The 19,236-nt window shown below is 43.0% G+C and overlaps 1 protein-coding gene across 16 annotated transcripts in view; it reads left to right on the top strand.

Annotated features, from left to right (window-relative positions):
• The window catches only part of FAM135B (family with sequence similarity 135 member B), a 438,555-nt gene extending 421,304 nt beyond the window's left edge, over nucleotides 1-17,251 (top strand). For 15 of the 16 annotated variants that reach the window (XM_039527226.1, XM_039527229.1, XM_039527216.1 and 12 more), the window contains 8 exons: nucleotides 522-2,661; nucleotides 4,274-4,440; nucleotides 5,390-5,481; nucleotides 8,682-8,779; nucleotides 9,149-9,300; nucleotides 9,953-10,063; nucleotides 14,037-14,150; nucleotides 15,977-17,251. In XM_039527226.1, the coding sequence (XP_039383160.1) occupies nucleotides 522-2,661; nucleotides 4,274-4,440; nucleotides 5,390-5,481; nucleotides 8,682-8,779; nucleotides 9,149-9,300; nucleotides 9,953-10,063; nucleotides 14,037-14,150; nucleotides 15,977-16,182 (3,080 nt within the window). In that variant the 3' untranslated portion in view covers nucleotides 16,183-17,251. Of the gene's footprint in view, nucleotides 1-521; nucleotides 2,662-4,273; nucleotides 4,441-5,389; nucleotides 5,482-8,681; nucleotides 8,780-9,148; nucleotides 9,301-9,952; nucleotides 10,064-14,032; nucleotides 14,151-15,976 lie in introns of all 16 variants that reach the window. The other variant, XR_005595027.1, reaches the window with a different exon arrangement.
• Nucleotides 17,252-19,236: the final 1,985 nt, after the last annotated feature.

The raw sequence follows: 19,236 nt of genomic DNA, 5'->3' as shown, positions 1-19,236 counted from the left end.
TTAGAGTGACATCTAGTGGTAGGAAAATCCTTTATAAAATATTTCATCTTTAGCTTACTGGAACATGAAATCTAGAGAGGTTATAAAGGAAGCTATTTATTGGCACTAATACTTTTTTTTGTAAGGTACTAAGATCTGTGGTTTTATTTTACAAAAATATATCTGTAATTCTCAGTTTTCCTCGACTTTTTACAAAGTATTTAACAGGAATATTTTTTTTTAAAACTATCCGTGTTGCAATTGGTCACACTGTAATAATATAGGGCTGAATTTCCAAGAGCATCCACTAGTTTTAGGACATCCAAATTGCCTGATTCGGGGAGGTACTTAGCACTCACAGCTCTAAGTGATTTTAGTTTAACCATGTAGCGAGCATAACAGTTAACAGTGAATGCAGCTTAAAGAATGTTGATCAGGCATGTATATGTACGGTGTGTACGTGAGAGGGTGTGTGTGTGTATAATCACCTACAAATATTTTGATTCCTTGTATAGGCCATGAACTTTTTTTTTCCCTTTCAGGTCAAAGTGTGGATGTTTTCCCAGCTTTTGAGGTTCCTGAGATGAACGGTACACAAATGGACTTAATAAACAACAAGGAGGCTCTTGCATCAAATGATGACATTGCATTAGCAAAGGGAGATTTCAGGAAAGATACTCTATTAATACATACAGATAAAATAAATGGGAATGCCTCCTGTATCTACAGCGATATTTCACTTGATCCTTATATGGCTAAAGCTTTGACTCAGCACTCCACATCTCAGGCTTGTACAGTCAAAAGGGAAGTCCAGAGGAAAACAGATGTATCCCATGAAAATACATCAGTTTCAAGTAAGGAAATTGTTTCTGGCTTGGAACCAGGCCTTTTAAAACACAAAGCCGAAGACTTCCAAACATCAGTGGATATTTCATTAAAAGACGATAGACTTGCTATAGGTGTTACATGCGTGGATATGAAACCTAGCAATAAGGATTCCCACGAAAGTGAACCCACATTAATCATTAGTGCTCTGGGTGACAGCGGAACTAGTGGCCTCTTACACAGCACTGAGTTAAGTAAAGCAGCTAAAACTGATAATTGTGAAAATAGTCTCACTTCAGATGAACTTGCATTAAATGAACTAAACAGTCCTGAAAAACCAGTGGATCAAGACAACAAGGCTCTGTTACCAGTTTTGAAAGCGTTACCAATCAGTACTTTGGATTTATTAACCCAGACAACAAAAGATGCCCTGGAGGTGAAGTCATTTGTGAAGGAGCAAGGAGTCGAGGAATGCGAGGAGTTTACCCTGACGTCAGGGGTCATAAAGAGATCTTCGTCAATAATATCCGACTCGGGCATTGAAAGTGAACCCAGTTCGGTGGCTTGGTCCGATGCGCGTAGCCGGGCTTTGGAGCTGCCCAGTGACCGTGAGATGCTGCAGCAGCTGGTCCGGAGGCACACCATACACAGAAACTCCCTAGAGGGTGGGCAAACAGAAAGCAATACAAGCTTGCCCAGTGGGATCCAAGCTTCGCTGACATCAATTAGCTCATTGCCATTTGAGGAAGAAGAGCGGGAAGTAGAACTTACAAAGCTGACCAAGTCCGTTTCTGCGCCACAAATCAGCAGCCCAGAGGAGCCCACAGACACGGTAGATGTTTCCAAATGCGATAAAGCAATCTTGGAAGTTGCAGAAGGGCCCTTGAAAAGCTACATGGAAGTGACGTGCAGAAGCATAGAAATAGCAGGAAACTTTTCTGACTACCAGACTGCCAGGGAAAGTGAGCGGTCAGAACCAGACATTGCCACAGGAGAGCATCCTAGCGCTGCTGTCAAACGAGGTAACAGCAGCGCTGAGCTACCAGAAGAAGTGGAAGATAAGGAAGGTTTGGCAGAAAGAGATTGCAGTTTGGAATATGCAGGACAACCTGTCAATCTAAAGCAGCACAGATGGGATACCTCTGAATGCCAGGCAGTGCAGAGAAATGAAGAGTGCAGCTTGGAAACACTGAGTGTCATCACATACTCGGACCGTAGTAGCGTGCAGTGCAGTGCATGTAGTGAGGATCTGAAAGATGCACTTAAACCTGTACCCGAAAGGTTGAAAATAGTTCAAGACTTTTATTCAAGTGTTAGCACACCAGACGTCGAGGATTTCTCACGTGGCCTGAGCCAGGTACCAGATTTTTGCTACACTGTTCCAGCCTCATCAGAGACATCGACTGAATTTGGTTCAACGAGAGGAGAGTGTGGTAGCCCCGTTGCCAGTGAAACCATGATGTCGTGTGAAGAAATGCAGGGCTTACAAGAAATTGAACTCGATGACGCATCTGCACTGGTGGATTCTGCTCCCGGACCTTATTGTGCCGAATATCCTCAGGAACCAGACAGGGTGGAGTGTCGGCTTGTGGCTAACGGCAGCACTGGCTTTCACTCTGTTGCCACAGAGGGGTTGGCACTGGAGAGTCGAAAGGCCGTTGAGGTGGTTAACCTGTCTGTGTCTTGCACAGCCACGTGTCTTCCCTTTTCTTCGGTGCTCAAAGAGACTCCTGCCGTGGTTGGCTTCTCTTCAAAGCAGGCTGCTTTCCCCATCACACGGCAGCCATTAGGCTCCTTCGGCATTGTCTCCTGCAGTTCAGATGATGTGGAGGAAGAGGCCAATGAAAGGATGCTTAGGTAAGACTGTCTAATGGCTTTCTTTATTAGTGCTCAAGTCACACCTAGAGACCCCAGCTGAGGTCAGGTCCCCACTGTGCTAGTCGCTGTGCCAATGCACATTAAGAGTCAATCCCCACCTTGATGAGTTTACAGTATAACTATTCCAGACAGACAAAGGATGGGAAATGGGCTGTAACATAACCCCCATTGTACAGATGAGGAACTGAGGCACAGAGAGACTAAGCGACTTCCCCAGGGTCTTGCAGTGAGTCTGTAGCATTGCTGGGAACTCAGACCCCTGAATCGCAGTCTCCTGCATTAGCCCATCTTTCCTGTCCCCTTACTTCAGGATATTTTGCGTTGATTGCCTAGATGACACCACAATACGCAGCACATCACAGAGGTTTCCGTTACGTTTTGTGTCATGTGCTGTGCTCGGAGAATATGGGCACACAGGGAGTTATCTTAAAACACTGAGGCGGATAAGGTCTAGACTCTTAAAGGGGGTGTGCTCTGATTCCTGACTTTGTTTAGGTCGTTCATCAAACTCTCTAACCTTCTGTTTAATTTTGGAGCCACATAGTGGCAGGATTTACTGTTATGTATTATACTGCACTCTCTGGCTTTATAGCTGTCTCTTCTGTCGTCTCCTTCTCCAGGTGAACCATGGTTGTCAGGCTTTTAGGCCCAGATTCGACAAAGCCCTTAAGTTTGTGCTTAAAGTTAAGCACCTGCTTAATTCCTTCTCTGGTCAGCCAAGCAGTGCTTAAGTGCTTTGCTGAATCCAGGGCCTTAAATCCCATAGCGTAAGACTTAGATTGTGACCCCCTTCCTAACTTTTTGGCAAGCAAAAGTTTCTGAGCACCCCACTGACTTCAGTAGGATTACATGTGTGAGTAAGTGCTCCCCATTGAAAAGGATGGTCACAGTCTTGCCCCAAGACTGAAGCGGATGTGTCCCAGCTTGGCTGTGGGACATCACCTTAGGCGCTTCCATGATTCTCAGAGATTCTGAGCATCTCCCGCTGAGTCCAGTGGCTGTTCAGTGTGGACTTAGGGGCCAAACCGTAGGCCCCAGAACTAGGAAATGTGAGTCTAGCTGGAGGGGCACTTCCCTGCTATTAGCTGGTTCGTGTCTGGGTCAAAGCTACTATCCCTTTTCATGGGATACAGATTTGCATCCATTTGTGCAACTGTCTGAGGGGGTAGGAGAAGGAGGTCGACTCCTTGTCTGTCTAGCTTAGATTTGTTTGTTAATGTCTGTCTGTTAGCCCTGCTGGGTAGATCTGGACACCACATATTCTGCAATACGGCTACGTAGCCTTGCGAGTCCTGATTCTCCCTGTTAGGGTGACCAGAAGGTTCTTAGCAGCAAACCCGCTTTGGACTCTAGCAGGTGAGGTATCACTGGGAGGATCTCTCCCATGAGAGGTAGCTCACTCCCTTTTGAATCACAGGCTATCTACCCGCCCACCCTGACCTCCCTTAGTCACCCTAACCCGTAGGACAGAGTATGCAGGCCTTCACCTGCAAAGTTGCCAAGGGAATGCATTGCAAGTGCTCATTCCTAGTTTAAAGGTTTTACTGTTGAACATTCAGTTCTCTGTGTGATTAATTAGTGTATTCTCCAGTTTTTATCAGGCCAAAGAAAAGTTTAAAAAAGAACTGAAGATTGAAGGATTTCTGTACAGTGACTTATCTGTACTAGCTTCTGATATCCCATATTTTCCACCAGAGGAAGAGGAAGAAAATTTGGAAGATGGAATTCACCTGGTTGTCTGTGTCCATGGACTGGATGGTAAGGCCTGAGAGAGATGCTGTGTGGAATTGCCTCATGGAGTGTATTCATATTAAAAAATACAGGCGTTGAGATCCTCAGCTGGTATAACTCAGCATAGTCCATGGGTGTCACTTACACCAGCCAAGGATCTGGCCCGTAGTATGTTGGTTTGTCTAACGTTGCTGGAAAGGATCTGAGCAGAAATTCTACCATTTACTCCACAAACGCTTTTTGTTACAAAATGGAGAATTTTGACAGATTTGTGCCCCCTAAACCCAGTAAAATTGTCAGCCCCTTCCTTGGCATTTCACAACCGTCCGATCATTTAGCAAAATATCATCCAGTGGAAAAAAACCTTGGTTTAAATGCTGTCACTGAAGGAGAGAAGGTGGCTGGCTCTGGGGAAGGTGAGTATTGTTCACTGTATATGCAGCAAGCAAAGACACAGGAAGGCTGGATTGTGTTCACGTCACAGTGTTCGGGCACAGCGCCACAGGGGATACACTGTGCCTCAGACTCACCCCTTGGGGTCACAGTGTGTCCTCGGTCTCCCCTGTTCTGCTTGGGAATGAAAGGGAGTTATTTGCCATCGCTCTTAAAAGAGCAGCTTATTCCCGCATCTCTGCTGGCCAGCTAATAGGGGGGTGAAGTGGCAGAGGTATCGGGATTCCTACTCCCTGCCAGTTCCCATCCCTTCACTTCCCGGGGAACATCTGCCGCACCTGCAGCTAAGATCTAGAGAGCCCTCAGGCGGCTGCAAAGTTCGTTGGGATTCCTGTCCCACTGCTGCTCCCCTGCCTGGCTGTGTCGGGGCTAACCATAACGTAGTGAGCCGACAGTCACAGCCGCACTTACCGCGACAACTCCCGGGACAGTGTTGAGATTTGAAAAGAACATAGTGAACAGAATCTGTCGTCTTTACCCGACTGTGAAATGAAATCTCTTATCAAGGGCTGTTTCTTTTTAGGGAACAGCGCAGACCTGCGACTGGTAAAGACTTTTATAGAACTGGGACTCCCTGGTGGAAAGCTGGACTTCCTAATGTCTGAAAGAAACCAGGTAATATAGGGCCAGTTTCTGCCACCCTTTACATCCCCCGCAGTCCCATTGAAGTCACTGAAACTTAGCCCTGGCAGAGCAGATATCAGGAATTGTACATTTCAAAGGCTTAGGGCCAACACCTACACATCTTTTGGGAAAAGGCCCATTGGGAGTTTTGTGAGGGGTGCAGGATTTAGCCTGGGTATCCTGCATAAGCTCCCATTCAAATGAATGGTACTTTTCCCCATTGGAAGGCAGCTGTTGCTGGCCTGATCCTATTGCCACTGAAGTTAGTAGTAAACTGTCCATTGGCATCAGTGGGGCAAGGATCAGACCCTCGGAAAGGAGATAATTAAAAACATCATGTTAAATGGCAAGTACAACAGTCTGATACATCCATCTATTGTATGATGTGCAAAATCATGCAGAACAAAAATAAAACAGCCAGCCTGGTGATGTTAATTCTAAGTGCTCAGGAGGATGCTATGGTCTGCTTGGGGGAGCTGGTACTGCTGGTTTCAGCTAAGGCATCAAACAGTTGTTTCCTTTGTGTAGTATATTGTGATTTATTTGCTCGTATGATAAAGAAATGCCCTCCAGGAAAGCTAATCCATTGCCTGTGCAATGCACAGCAGCAGAAATGAACTCTGTGCTCTGCCCTACATGCATGGGATGCAGCATATTTAGTTACATAAAGGGCCACATTCATAAACAGAGCAAGGATTTCAGTGTCCAGTCAAAAGCATTCATCTGTTCTACCGGGAAACTTTAGGGCAAAATGTTCCAATTTGGTTTGCAGTGCAGATCTCTTATCCAAAGGCAGGTTGCAACTGAACAACCTGTGTTCTCACCCTGTTCAAGTTCCTGTTGATGTCAGTAGCCATTCTCGGAATACAGAATGCATGGAAAGTAACATTCAGGAGGATAATATTTTGCCCGTTTGCCAAAGGCTCTCAGTGCACTTTACAAACATGAAAGAGTTCAGCCTTACAGCACCTCCGTCTACTGTTGTTCAGCATGCGTGGTGAGGCAGCATCACCCTCATTTTATAGTGTGGGAAACCAGAGCACAGCAAAGCAAGCAGCTTGCCGCAGGTCACAGAGCAAGTGCACGGCAGAACTAGGAACTGAACTCTTGACTCCTTCCGCTGTGCTTTTAGCCGCCGTATCCTCTTTCCTCCCTGCAACAGAGAGCCATATGGAGACTGTAATAGAGCCGCAGTGCGAGCTGTCTAGCCAAATTTTGCCTTACAGGGAAAAATGTGAATCTATGTCATTTGGAAAGGCACTGAAGTGATATTGAGGGGTGGAAACACAGATGACTGAAATAGGAGGACTCTGTGTGTGTTGTGTCTAGGACTTACACTTGGGGTGGTATTTTTCCACTTCTAAATAACCCACAAGATTCAAGATAATGAGCTTAGGAGGAAATCATTAATTATCGATGCAGACAAAACAAACAGGCAGGAGGTTAGTTGACTGTATTTAGTTTATGAGAACATTTATTTTAAGGCAGCACTGGAAATAGGAGACGCTCATGTTCTCCTTTGCAAGAGCTGCAATTAGTGAGATGAATTTTGTCACAGAAGCATTAATTACTAGATATGTTTTCCCTAAATATCTGTTCCAACACTTGATGATTGTTTCCCTGGCATCTCATTAGTTTTGAATTTGATTTAGAGTCCTGACACAGTTCTAAACAAGAATACTCTCCTGCAGTTCTGTAGTCTAGACAATTTATAGTTTGTTTTGTTGTATCACAAATGGCAGTATTGCCAGGGGCAATAAATAACTTAAATACCCTGCTGATACTCATCATGCTACTGATTAACTGTCAAACACCACATGGTATTGTGTGATAGCAGCATAAAATGTTTTTGATAAATTTGTTAGGGTCAGTTTATAATACTATAGACTAGTCTAGCATGATAATCCACTAAATCCTAAATGCTAAAGTTGGGACTGGTCTATTGTAGGAACTTCCATCAATATAGCTGCGTCTCTCAGGGCTGTGAAAAATCCACGCCCCTGAGAAACATAGTTACACCGACCTAACCCCTGGTGTAGATAGTGATAGGGAGACAGAAGAACTCTTCCTAGCTACCACCTCTTGGGAATTACCTACACTGCCTGGAGAACCCCTCCTATTGGTATAGGTAGCGTCTACACTTTAGGTTTTGTCTACACTAGCACTTTTGTCAGCACATCTCTGACTGACAAGTTTCACTGACAAAAGCACTGGTGTGGACAGTGCTGTCAGCAGGAGATGCTCTCCTGCCAACATAGCTACCACCACTCGTTAGTGTAGACATAGCCTGAAGTGCTACAGCAGGATACCTGCAGCTGTGCTAGTGCAATATCTTACATGTAGAGATATGCTTGGTCTCTTACATAAGTGGGCTGATATTCAGAGGGGTTGAGCATCTGCAGTCCCCTCTGATCGAAACTCAGGTCACTTTACAAACCTTATTCTAATAATATTGGCCTAAGCAATTTGTGTGTTTTACTGTGATCCTTACAGTGTGGTTCTACTACATAAAATGACTATGTAAAAAGGGGGTTGTCACTCAACAAATCTGATCACTTTGTGTGTTCAGAGTCATGTCCCTTTTAGAGACTAAAATGAGTTTGTAAGCCTTTACTCCTGTTAGCCCTGCTGAGCCAATGCAGCTAGGAGAGCATGAGCTGGAATATATTCCTCCTTCTGCATCATCAACAGACTTGCTCACTATGTTACAACTAGTTACACCCATGTAAGCCCCCGATGGCAGTCGGCTTCCACAAATGTCAATATGGGCAGTATTTGGCCTGTAGATCCTTCATTACTGTTAACGATGTATGAGAAGGAAGGAACCAGCCTGAGTGAGTTTGCAGCATTAGCCCTGAGGGGGGGGAAATATCAAATGTGTTTGCTTGCAAACTGAGCATATTTCATATGGAATCACTGAGAGACAATAAACATGGAACTCCTTGAAGCTGCTTTTACACAGTCACTTTTTGGAAGAGAAATGCAACTTCCAATGGACCTAACGAATGAGAAAAATTGGATCTATGCTTTTTTCCCCCTTGCCTCTTTATGGTGCATAAAGAAGTCTTGAAATGTTCTTATTTTATTGCTTGTGTTTTTCCTCAGAAATATCATTTGTCTAGTTTTTTTTGTATCGCAATGCAATACATTGACAGTTATGTCATCAGCTGACACCATTCTCTCTTCACCAGACTGATACTTTTGCTGATTTTGATTCGATGACTGACCGATTACTGGATGAAATTATTCAACATATCCAGTTGTACAACCTCTCCATCTCCCGGATAAGGTAAAACACACTGACAGTTAATTGGATGTGATGGAGCACAGTAATGTTCAGTAGAATCATCTCTATTATATGGGGCCTGATCCAAAGCCTTCATGTCAATGGGAGTTTTTCCAGAGACTTAATGGGCGTCACAATGTGTATGAAGATGTTGGTTTTGTCCAGACCTGGCAGAGCAGCTGCTGAGCTGGAAATGTCATGGAGAATAAAGGAGATGGGAAAACGTGACTAAAGGACACTAATGAACAATCTGTTTGGAGGCAGAGCCAATCCCCATAGAACAAAAGAGAGCATTGCCTGCCACACGCATTTTGAAGCTAAGGAATATATAGACTGTTCTTTGTTTGTGTGTCATTTTGTCTCTCCCGACAGTTTCATTGGTCATTCCCTTGGTAACGTCATCATCCGATCAGTATTAACTCGGCCAAGGTTTCGCTATTACCTCAACAAGTTACACACCTTCCTGTCCCTCTCTGGGCCTCACCTAGGGACCCTGTACAACAACAGTACTTTGGTTAGTACAGGTAAGAGTTCATGAAAAAGGCTACGATTTGCTTTCGTGTGTAGCAGTACCTGTAAGAGACCATTGTGTGAATGGGGCAGTGGTACCGACTAGTGTTTGAGTGTGTCACTAACCAGCGCTGTGGGAAATATTCACACCAGATCTCCAACCACTTGAGTTTAGCTTTGGGTTTGTGTTTAGCTGCATTCAGAATTCCTGGATCAGGAAAGCCTGCACGTGCTGGCTGAGGCTACGTGCTTCCACCTGTGCACTGAATCTCAGCTCCCAACCCCCACTCTGCTGCTGAATAACGTTGTTGCTGCATGAGCCCCAAGGTCAGGGAATTCCCTGACCAACAGCTGCCTCTGGAATCAGCAGTATAGTACCTGTAAAACTAAGGGGGTAAAAGAATATCATGGGACAATAATGTCATAGCTCTCCTGGATTCTTCTGTTCTCTGCTCATGGAAGCAGAGACTACAATATGGCCCTGAGGTTTTCTAGCCACTGGCCACTAGCACAAGAAGAAATGTAGAGTACTGATGGCCAATTGGCGCTTCTAGCCTGAGAATGTTCAGTCACAATTTTATAACCGTGGAAGGGATTCTTAAATTTTGGGGCATTTGGTCTGATGATTACGAATACGGTAAACCCACACATTGATTGTCATTCCAGGCCTATGGCTCATGCAGAAGCTGAAAAAATCAGGGTCACTTTTGCAGCTGACCTTCAGGGACAACGCAGATCTGCGCAAATGTTTCCTGTACCAGCTCAGCCAAAAAACAGGTGAGTAAATATCTGGGTGGAGAGCAGATTCTCCAAAGTGTTGTCCCGTACTGAGATGCTCTTCAGGAAATAAAGGAAGTCATCGGTGTTTGATCAGTGATTTTTGCTAATCATTGGCCTCAAGGGGAGATGGGCCTGAAGCAAAACTATTTAATGGACTCCTCTGTCTAATCTAATCCATTTTACCTGTGCATTTCTACTGTGGACATCACCATGGAATGGAGTTGCCAAATGCTCCCCACCAAACTTTGGTCAATTTGCAACTGAATACAAATGCTGTAGTTCAGGCCTATCTCTATGTGCACACTCTGTAAGCAAAGACTAGTGGTGTCATTAGGTTGCTACAACCTAATTTATATTGCTAAAGGGCAAAAACTCGATTGTTTCGTTTGGCTTAGTTTGGAGCCATTCACTTAGGGTGACCAGATGTCCCAATTTTTATAGGGACAGCCCCAATTTTTGGGTCTTTTTCTTATATAGGCTCCTATTACCCCCCACCCACATCCCAATTTTTCACACTTGCTGTCTGGTCACCCTGCATTCACTAGAGCTGGGTGAGAGTTGACACATAGACCTTTTGGTGAAAATGCAGATTTGATTATACTGAAGCAGTTTGAGAATTTTTGTTGGTTTTGCTGAGTCGTTTCATCCAAAAAAATCCCTACAAAATTCCAAAAAAGTCAAAACATTTTCTTTAGACATTTTAAAAACAAACCATTTTGATTGTTTAGTTCCAAATTACTTTTTGCTTCAAAACTTCCCCTAATTTTATTTTTTTTAAATAAAAAATGTTAAAAAGGCTCAACATCTAAATGATTTTTGGGGGGTGGGGGGTTGGGGGGTTAGCCAAATTAAAAAAAAAGTTTTTGGTTCAACCCAAAACATTTGTTCCTTAAAAAAAAAAAAAGAATTGCCAATGGACAAAAAAATTGATTATTCACACAGCCCTAATTGTCACCTCTAGGACCAGGATGTTTGAATCTAGGTCCCCAGTGATGCTTTTATTTAAGCCCATTGCTGACAGCACAGTTCAATGCCAGAGGGAGAGTTATCATTCTTCCGCTGTAATGCTAAAGAGAGGCCCCATTAGCCCCCCTCAGTCCGTCCATGATCAACTGAACTGAGGCTCGTTCAAAAAAAAAAAAAACTGATGAATCCCTATCCCCCAGAATTCCTCTCTTCTCAGTAACATATTCCTACTAATCAGAGGAGGGGTAGAGCTTAGTCTGGATCTATAAGCAAAGCAGCAAAGAGTCTTGTGGCACCTAGACTAACAGGAGTTGAGGGGCATGAGCTTGTGAACCACCACAACCCACATCACACGAGTGCGTAGTCCAAACCCACCAAAGTCCAAACGCTCTGCAAGTCTCTAAGGTGCCAACACTCTGCCTGCTGCTATGCTATGCTGCTATTGTGATGCAGTCAGTTGGTATGTGGTGGTGCCTTGCTGTACATATTGATATTTGCACTGTCCTCCTGATATTTAATTCATCACTAAATGGAAGGTAAGGCTGTCAGAAGGAAAAGGGCTATTTGTAAAATCCAATGCTATTCTTTAATAATACTTTGCATAACAGATGTGGAGCTGATATGTCATAATGCTATGACTATTGCTATGTAATAGTTTTATGAGGGGAAGTTGTATGTTGGGATGATTCGAATTTCCTGTATGACTGTATTGATCTAATTTATATTGGTGGTAATGGTAAATTTATCATACACCTAGAATGCTTGAATTCATTTGGATCTGGAGAGGCAGACAACACAGTAGGTCCCAGATAAGAACACCCAAGCACACACTTGAAAGACAATGGCATCCTTCCAGGTTGTAGGCCAAAGAGACACAGCCATTTTGCCTGACTGGGAGGCTAGAGATTAAAAGGGCTATAAACAGTTATAAAAAGTCTTGATCCCCACGAAGGAAATGAGTTGCTCTGGGGGCTGTCCAGGGAGTGTCATTGGACAGGAAGACAAGCTGACAAAGAGGCTCTGCAGAAGAGTCTACGGGGAGTTAGGAGATGGTTAGACAGCTGGTAAGCAGACATGTATAGGCCGCTCTGTTGTTTATAAGACATGCTTTTTCTTAGATGCTGTTCTGCTAGATACATGATACTTTGCTTTAAGGAAGCTGTTGGGTCACTAGTTACCACTGTCATTGTCCTACAGGGAACAGAACTGCAGGGTCTGAGCCCACGTCAGACCTGCTAAAGCAATCACTGCTAGCACCTGGGTCACGGCCACCCGGAACTCAATATTAAGGGAAGAATTGCATGATTCAGCCCTGAGTTCAGTGACAGCTGGAGGTCCAAGACCTCAGAGAGGGATGCAATCGATGAGCCCAGGAGGAGTCAGAGGTGCGGTTCCCCAGTAACTGCGTCACTTAGTACCTGCCACCCTCCAATGCTGTGCAGACGCTAACTGACCCTGAGAACACTCCTAAGAGATAGGTAGTTATGTAGCAGTATTCTCATTTTACACATAAAGACACAGAGAAGCCAAGTGACTTGCCAAAATCACAGAGTGAGTCAGAGCTAACAGTACAGCTCAGGAGTTCCTGAGTCTCTTGCCAGTGCTCATTCCTCTAGACCGTGCAGCCCTGCTCATATTCAGGGAGATGCCCAATATCTCACAACATAGTCTGCGACAGTGGTAGTAAGTGAATGTGGGTCTCACCACTCCCATACTTCTGTTTTAACATGCAGACCACTGTCTCTCCTACCCCGCCATGATCACATGCGTACCTTTGTCCTCCCCTCAACTGTGTCGCTTCCTGTAATACAGCCCTGCAATAGCACCAGTCTGCATCCTGTGAGCCTTGTCCAAAACCCACTGAAATCAAAGGAAAGACTCTCACTGACTTCAGTGACTTGTGGATCAGGTCTTCACTCGACCCCTGTGCTACTCCATGGATCTTGTAGGGTGGAGTGCTATGTGTGAAGACTTCCCTTGCTTTAATGGGGGTGTGCTCAATAGTCCACAGGCTTATGATCGATCCATCACCAGCACTGTATACACAGCTGATGTACTAGAACAAGCAGTGATTGATACTGCACACTGAATTCATCCATCTTGGCTGGTCCAGATGACTTCACAATACATTAGCAGTGAAAAAAATCATAAATTACAGCAATGCATTCTCAACACCATGGGCTTTTAATTACTCAATAGAAAATAATGTCCAGATCCTTATTTACAAATAAAACTACTCCTGAGTCTACTGTAAGAATATTAACCCTCATTCAGATTCCCCTTAAAAATCTCTTGTCTGCCGTCACCTCTGACAATTGGGAGTATTTAAAAAAACAGACAAAACCAAGAACAAAATCCCTAATGTAATGGAACTATCCCGCTGCTTAACCCCCTTGCTAAATAACCTCATTACTGTGAGCCTGCACCTTTGTCTCTTTCCCACCACATTTTTGTGTTCATTTATGATGCTCATCTGTTGGCTTCATTTCTCAGTTTAGGCCCTGGTCCTACAAACACTCGCCCAAGAATTCCCATTGAACTCAATGGGGCAGTTCATGTTTGTAAAGTTGCCCATATGCATAGGAATTTGCAAGATCGGGGACTTAGACTGGAAGCTCTTTGGAGCAGGGGCAGTGCCGTTACTTTTTCCTGTTAAGTGTCCGGTCCATATGGATGTTAGAAAGAGCTAATTACATCACAGCTTACAACGGTGACATCGGTAGTTTACGCTGTTACTATACTGTTCTTTAGAAGTATGCTACATATATAATTATTCTTCCTTGACTATGTTGTACATTTTAAAACACATGCAGTCGTGCCATACTCTTGAAGATGAGTCTGTGTAACCTCGAAAGCTTGTCTCTGTCACCAACAGAAGTTGGTCCAACAAAAGATATTACCTCACCCACCTTGTCTCTCCAATACTCCTGTTAAGATGTGTGTAGATTTGTTGTTTTGATAGATTGCTGAGATATACAAGTTTTGATGTATTTCTTTGTTACAGGTCTTCAGTACTTTAAAAATGTTGTGTTGGTGGCCTCTCCCCAGGATCGATATGTGCCATTCCATTCAGCAAGGATAGAAATGTGCAAAACCGCACTTAAAGACCGGCACACAGGTATGATGAGACCCTGCCTGTATTCACAAAACCACTGAGTTAATTGGTTGTTTGTTTAGGTCTTTTGTACAGCTGAGGATGTCGCATCAGAATGATTTTTTGCATTCACCATTGAAAAAATAATCGAAAACTTAAGCTGGACAGGAAGCTATTGAAATCAATACAGGACCTACTTATAAAGCTCTTTGTGTGATGAAAACCAATTTCTTTCAAGATTGTAATCAAAGGCTTCCCCCTGCCATGTCTGTTTAAAAAGTGGTGATGATTATGACAATGAGGGAAGGATAGTTCAGTGTAGTGGGTAGGGATAGCTCAGTAGTTTGAGCATTGGCCTGCTAAACCCAGGGTTGTGAGTTCAATCCTTGAGGGGGCCATTTAGGGATCTGGGGCAAAAATCTGTCAAGGGGTTGGACTAGATGACCTCCTGAGGTCCCTTCCAATTCTACAATAGAGTTTGTTGCCAGTATTGCTATCCACCAGCCTGCTGAATTACCAGTATTCTCTCTTTGTTTCTTATCACAAGCCTGGTCCAAAGCCCACTGAAGTCAGTAGGAATCTTTTCTTTATTTTCAATAGGCCTTGGATCATAGCCCTTATGATTTAAGCCTCAGTCCCATCCGAAATCCTTTCTGGGTTTTGTAGACTTGGAGCAAATCCCTTGACCTCAATGGAGACACCGCCTCTGCTTTTACCAAGATTGCCTTTGTCCCTGCGAATTCCCTTTTATTATCAACAAACACACCGTTCATTTAGAGGACACCGCATAGCTCCATTTTAATGGACCTGTCATAAATAATGGCAAATGCATAGCAGTCTGATCCTTCTGCCACCAGTTTCATGTGAATGATTGATTTGAATTGGATTATTCGTGATTTACGCTGGTGTACATGAGAAGAGACATCCATGACCAACAGGTCAAAAATGATGCCTGGTATTGTCAGTCTCTTAACTGTAGTTCTTTCTCTCCACTTCCTCCACTGCTTTCCCCCAGCCCGGACATAAGTTGAGGAGAGAAGGACATCTTCCCACCCATTCCTCAGGCATTCCTCTCACAGGAAAACACAAGGCCTAATAGGACCCAGATCCAGATTCAGTATAAATCATTCAATTCCGTACAGAGCATTACCTGGTTTCCTCACCAGCCTCCTAAAAACACCTCAATTTAGTGTTCTGGAATAGACAGGCAGGGTGTTCTGGCCTTAGCTGGTTCCCATGTCGAGTCCCAAAGGAGCTGTATGCCACATGCCCCATTGCTAGCCCATCTGAACTCTGCCTTACAGAGAAGGAAGGGTCCAATTCTGTTACCTCTGAAGATAATGGGAGTTTTGCTCTTCACTTCAATGGGATCAGGCCTGAGTCCTGAGGTACTTTATACAGCATAACACCCATAAGAATGGCCGAACCGGGTCAGACCAAAGGTCCATCTAGCCCAGTATCCTGTCTACCAACAGTGGCCAATGCCAGGTGCCCCTGAGGGAGTGAACCTAACATGCAATGATCAAGTGATCTCTCTCCTGCCATCCATCTCCACCCTCTGACAAACAGAGGCTAGGGACACCATTCCTTACCCATCCTGGCTAATAGCAGAACTTCAAATGAATAATCCTAGCAGACCCATCAGGCTGCTCTGTATGCCATGGATCCACTTCAGATTAGCAGTAATATGGCATTTGATCCATCTTCCTGATGGACTGTCCTCTAGAATCCAGTGTTCTAGCCCCTTTCAGGTTTCACCATCCATGGGTGCCAGGGTATAATTGCACTGAGTGGAGAAGACCCATCACCAAGTCACTAACTCTTTGACTGCCTCTTAAAATCTCTTTCAGGTCCCATTTACGCAGAGATGATAAACAACCTCCTCCAGCCTTTGGTCGATGCAAAGGACTGCACTTTAATTAGACACAATGTGTTCCATGCGCTCCCCAACACTGCCAACACGCTGATCGGACGGGCCGCCCACATAGCTGTGCTGGACTCTGAACTTTTCCTGGAGAAGTTTTTCCTCGTGGCAGGACTCAACTACTTCAAATAGTGCCCGAAACACTGGGTAACAAAGGAAAAGCAGAGTGTTCAATGGCATAGAAGCCCTTAGCCAAAAGAGCGCAGTATTAGAAATGAGTAACATGCACGTGATGAGGTGGGACCCTAACACTCCTCCCATTTTCATTTATGTTTCAGAGAATAAAGTGCTGTGGCTTTAAGATATTCCAACTTCCAAATATTGGTGCTTTTGGAAGACACAAATATTCATGTTCAGTTCCATGTTCTCTTTTGATTGTTCACCTAAGACAAAAGCCGCTTCTGAAACAGAGAACAAAAATAAGAAGGCCAACTCTATAGATGTGACGGAACCAACATGATTCCGAACTCTGTTAAATATCAACTGAGGGACACAGTCTTCTTTGATTTCACACTCATGTACTTAATAAGAAAGCTATACATCTGTAGCACTTTTGTTGGGGGTAGTTAATACAAGAGAAAACAAGCATATATGAACTCAGGTTAAAACCTCCTTTTTGATGAACTGGACAATATGAAAAATATGTATGTGGTCAGAATCCTTGATAGCTTCAGTGGTTCCATTTGTCTAAAGAAAATGCACAGATGGTTCCATTATCCGTACTCATTTGTAACATTCAAACAGTCAAGGCATGGAAGAGGGGAAAAAATATTTAAATAAAAAGAAGGAGTCTTTATAAAGCCTTTAAAAAACTCCATTTCATGTGAAATAAATGAACTCAAGATAGAAGCAATCCCAACAAGAGGAGTATATTGGAATAATCATGGGATACAGTCATCTTCTGTTAACATCTCTCCTGTTTACATTTATGGACTAACATTGTTTTTGCTTGTCTTTATAACCAAGGTACATTTGTTATTTTTTAAATCTGTACCGAAGTACATTGGCCCCAGTTTTAAAAATATGTTGGTATTCTGAGCTGGTATTCAAAGTCATGCCAATTAATAGTGCCACCAAAGCAATGAAAGGCAGTAGGTTGTAGCTTTTCAACAGAAGGTTGTGAAATGCTTCAAAATACAGGGTTTTTCTATTATGCCCTTTCTGAAATATGTTAGTCCCATCTGGAACACTGTATGCAGTCCTGAAAAACACAGCACTAAAGCTGGTAGAAAATTTTTAAAGAGAAATTATTAAAAAAATAGCCAAGTTGTTTCCCAAGGTTCAAAATCAACCCACTTTCCACTTTTTCAATTTTTGTGTGTGTTTTTTATTGAAATTTTTATCAAAGATATGATCAAAGTTCTAAATGTTAAATTTTGATAACTATTTCAGTAAGTTTTCCTAACATATTTGATCAATTTTCAATAAAAATAAGACATCATTTTTTGCAAAAAATAAAAACAAAAAATTGAAAAATGTTGGGAAAAAATCAACAGCCCTTCATGAAATATTTTGTTTTTGAAAGAAGGCAACTCTGTAATGAAAACCACGGTGTTCAGAAAAACGATGAGCAGCTCTTCATACAGTAGATCTTGTAGGGTGTGCAGTGAAGAACTACAAAGATGGTAGCAGATGTCAAGCATCTAAATTATGAGTTAAGGTGAAGGAAATTATGTTCCCTGAAAGAGGAGATTTCAAAAAACTCTAAGGGAAACTTTGAAATATTGTTACAGGTTTCAGGGTGGTAGCCATGTTAGTCTGTATCAGCAAAAATGAGGAGTCCTTGTGGCATCTTAGAGACTAACAAATTTATTTGGGCATAAGCTTTCCTGGGCTATAACTGATGAAGTAGGTTATAGCCCACAAAAGCTTATGTCGAAATAAATTTGTTAGTCTCTCAGGTGCCACAAGGTCTCCTCATTGTTGTTGTTGTTTTGTTTTTGAAATATTGTGAAAAACAAGGCGATTCACTTGAGTGGTGGAATTTAGGCAAAATATTTACTGAATAGGGTCATTAGCAAATGGAACTTCTGTGGCAAGCAACTGATGCAAAAAAATGAATAGGCTTAACACCAGTGTTTGATTCTAGATACAAAGGACAGGGCTGATGGTGCTAATAACAAGAAGGTGGAATTAAGATCAGCAGAAAATGGGCAGGTATGCTGGGCCTGGACACCATTTTCTGTCCCTTAAAGGTCATGTTGAAATGAAATAGTAATAGTAAGCACTTATATAGCATATTTGGAAACATTAAATATTAATCAACACTCCAGTGAGACATGCGGGTATGTATTATCATCCTCACTTCACAGATGGATAGCTTAAAGCCGAGAGGCTATATGATTTGCCCAAGGCTATAAAGGGAATCTGTGTCAGAGCCAGGACTGGACCTGAGGAATCCTGGCTCCCAGTTCTGTACTCAGACCACCAGATCATACCTCTGCCTCTGCAATTTTAGTGCCAGCTAAACTTATTTACCACACAATTTATCTACTTCTGCATAAATATTTGTATGAAAGTTCTAACAATAATGATAATGGTGTATATAGGATTGGGTTTCATATAGATAGAAGGTTGTCTTTTTGCATGTGTTTAATTTTCATGCCAGAAAATAATTTATACAGAAAAGGTGTAGTTTAGTTCCATCTCTTATACTTGAATATTTATAACATTCAATTTGCTAGTACTCAGTGAGTCAGACAGAACCCTGGAGAGTAACGATTCCTACATTCAGACCAATGGTTTCTGATCTTGGAACAGTTTTGCCTTGCATTTGTCCATTAGGCACGACACCCTGCCTTTATTCTGTGTGTGTGTGTGTGTGCACGCGTGCGTGTGTGGGCATGTGACACTCCTAAGCCAATGGGAGTTTTGCATAAAACGAGTGACAAGATTGTCTCTATGTAATATTCATTAAGGGGTCTGATCCAAAGCCCATGCAAGTCAATGAGAATCTTGCCATTGATTTCAATGGGAGTTGGATTAGGCCCATACATCCCGGGCCCTTGAAGAACATTACATGTCGTGGTTCTAAGATAGAGCCTAGAAATGTCATTCTTTTAAAATGACTGGTTGTAGATTTTTATCTTCCCTGTGCTGCCAGAATGTTGTGAGAAATATTGGCAATAACAGTCCAGTTTGATGTTGATTTGAAGCTATCAGGTGTCTTGGGGTTTTGTTTGTTTG

Source organism: Mauremys reevesii, linkage group 2 (assembly GCF_016161935.1).
Source record: "Mauremys reevesii isolate NIE-2019 linkage group 2, ASM1616193v1, whole genome shotgun sequence".
NCBI classification, from domain to species: domain Eukaryota; kingdom Metazoa; phylum Chordata; order Testudines; family Geoemydidae; genus Mauremys; species Mauremys reevesii.
This window is presented reverse-complemented; position numbering and strand designations above follow the sequence as displayed.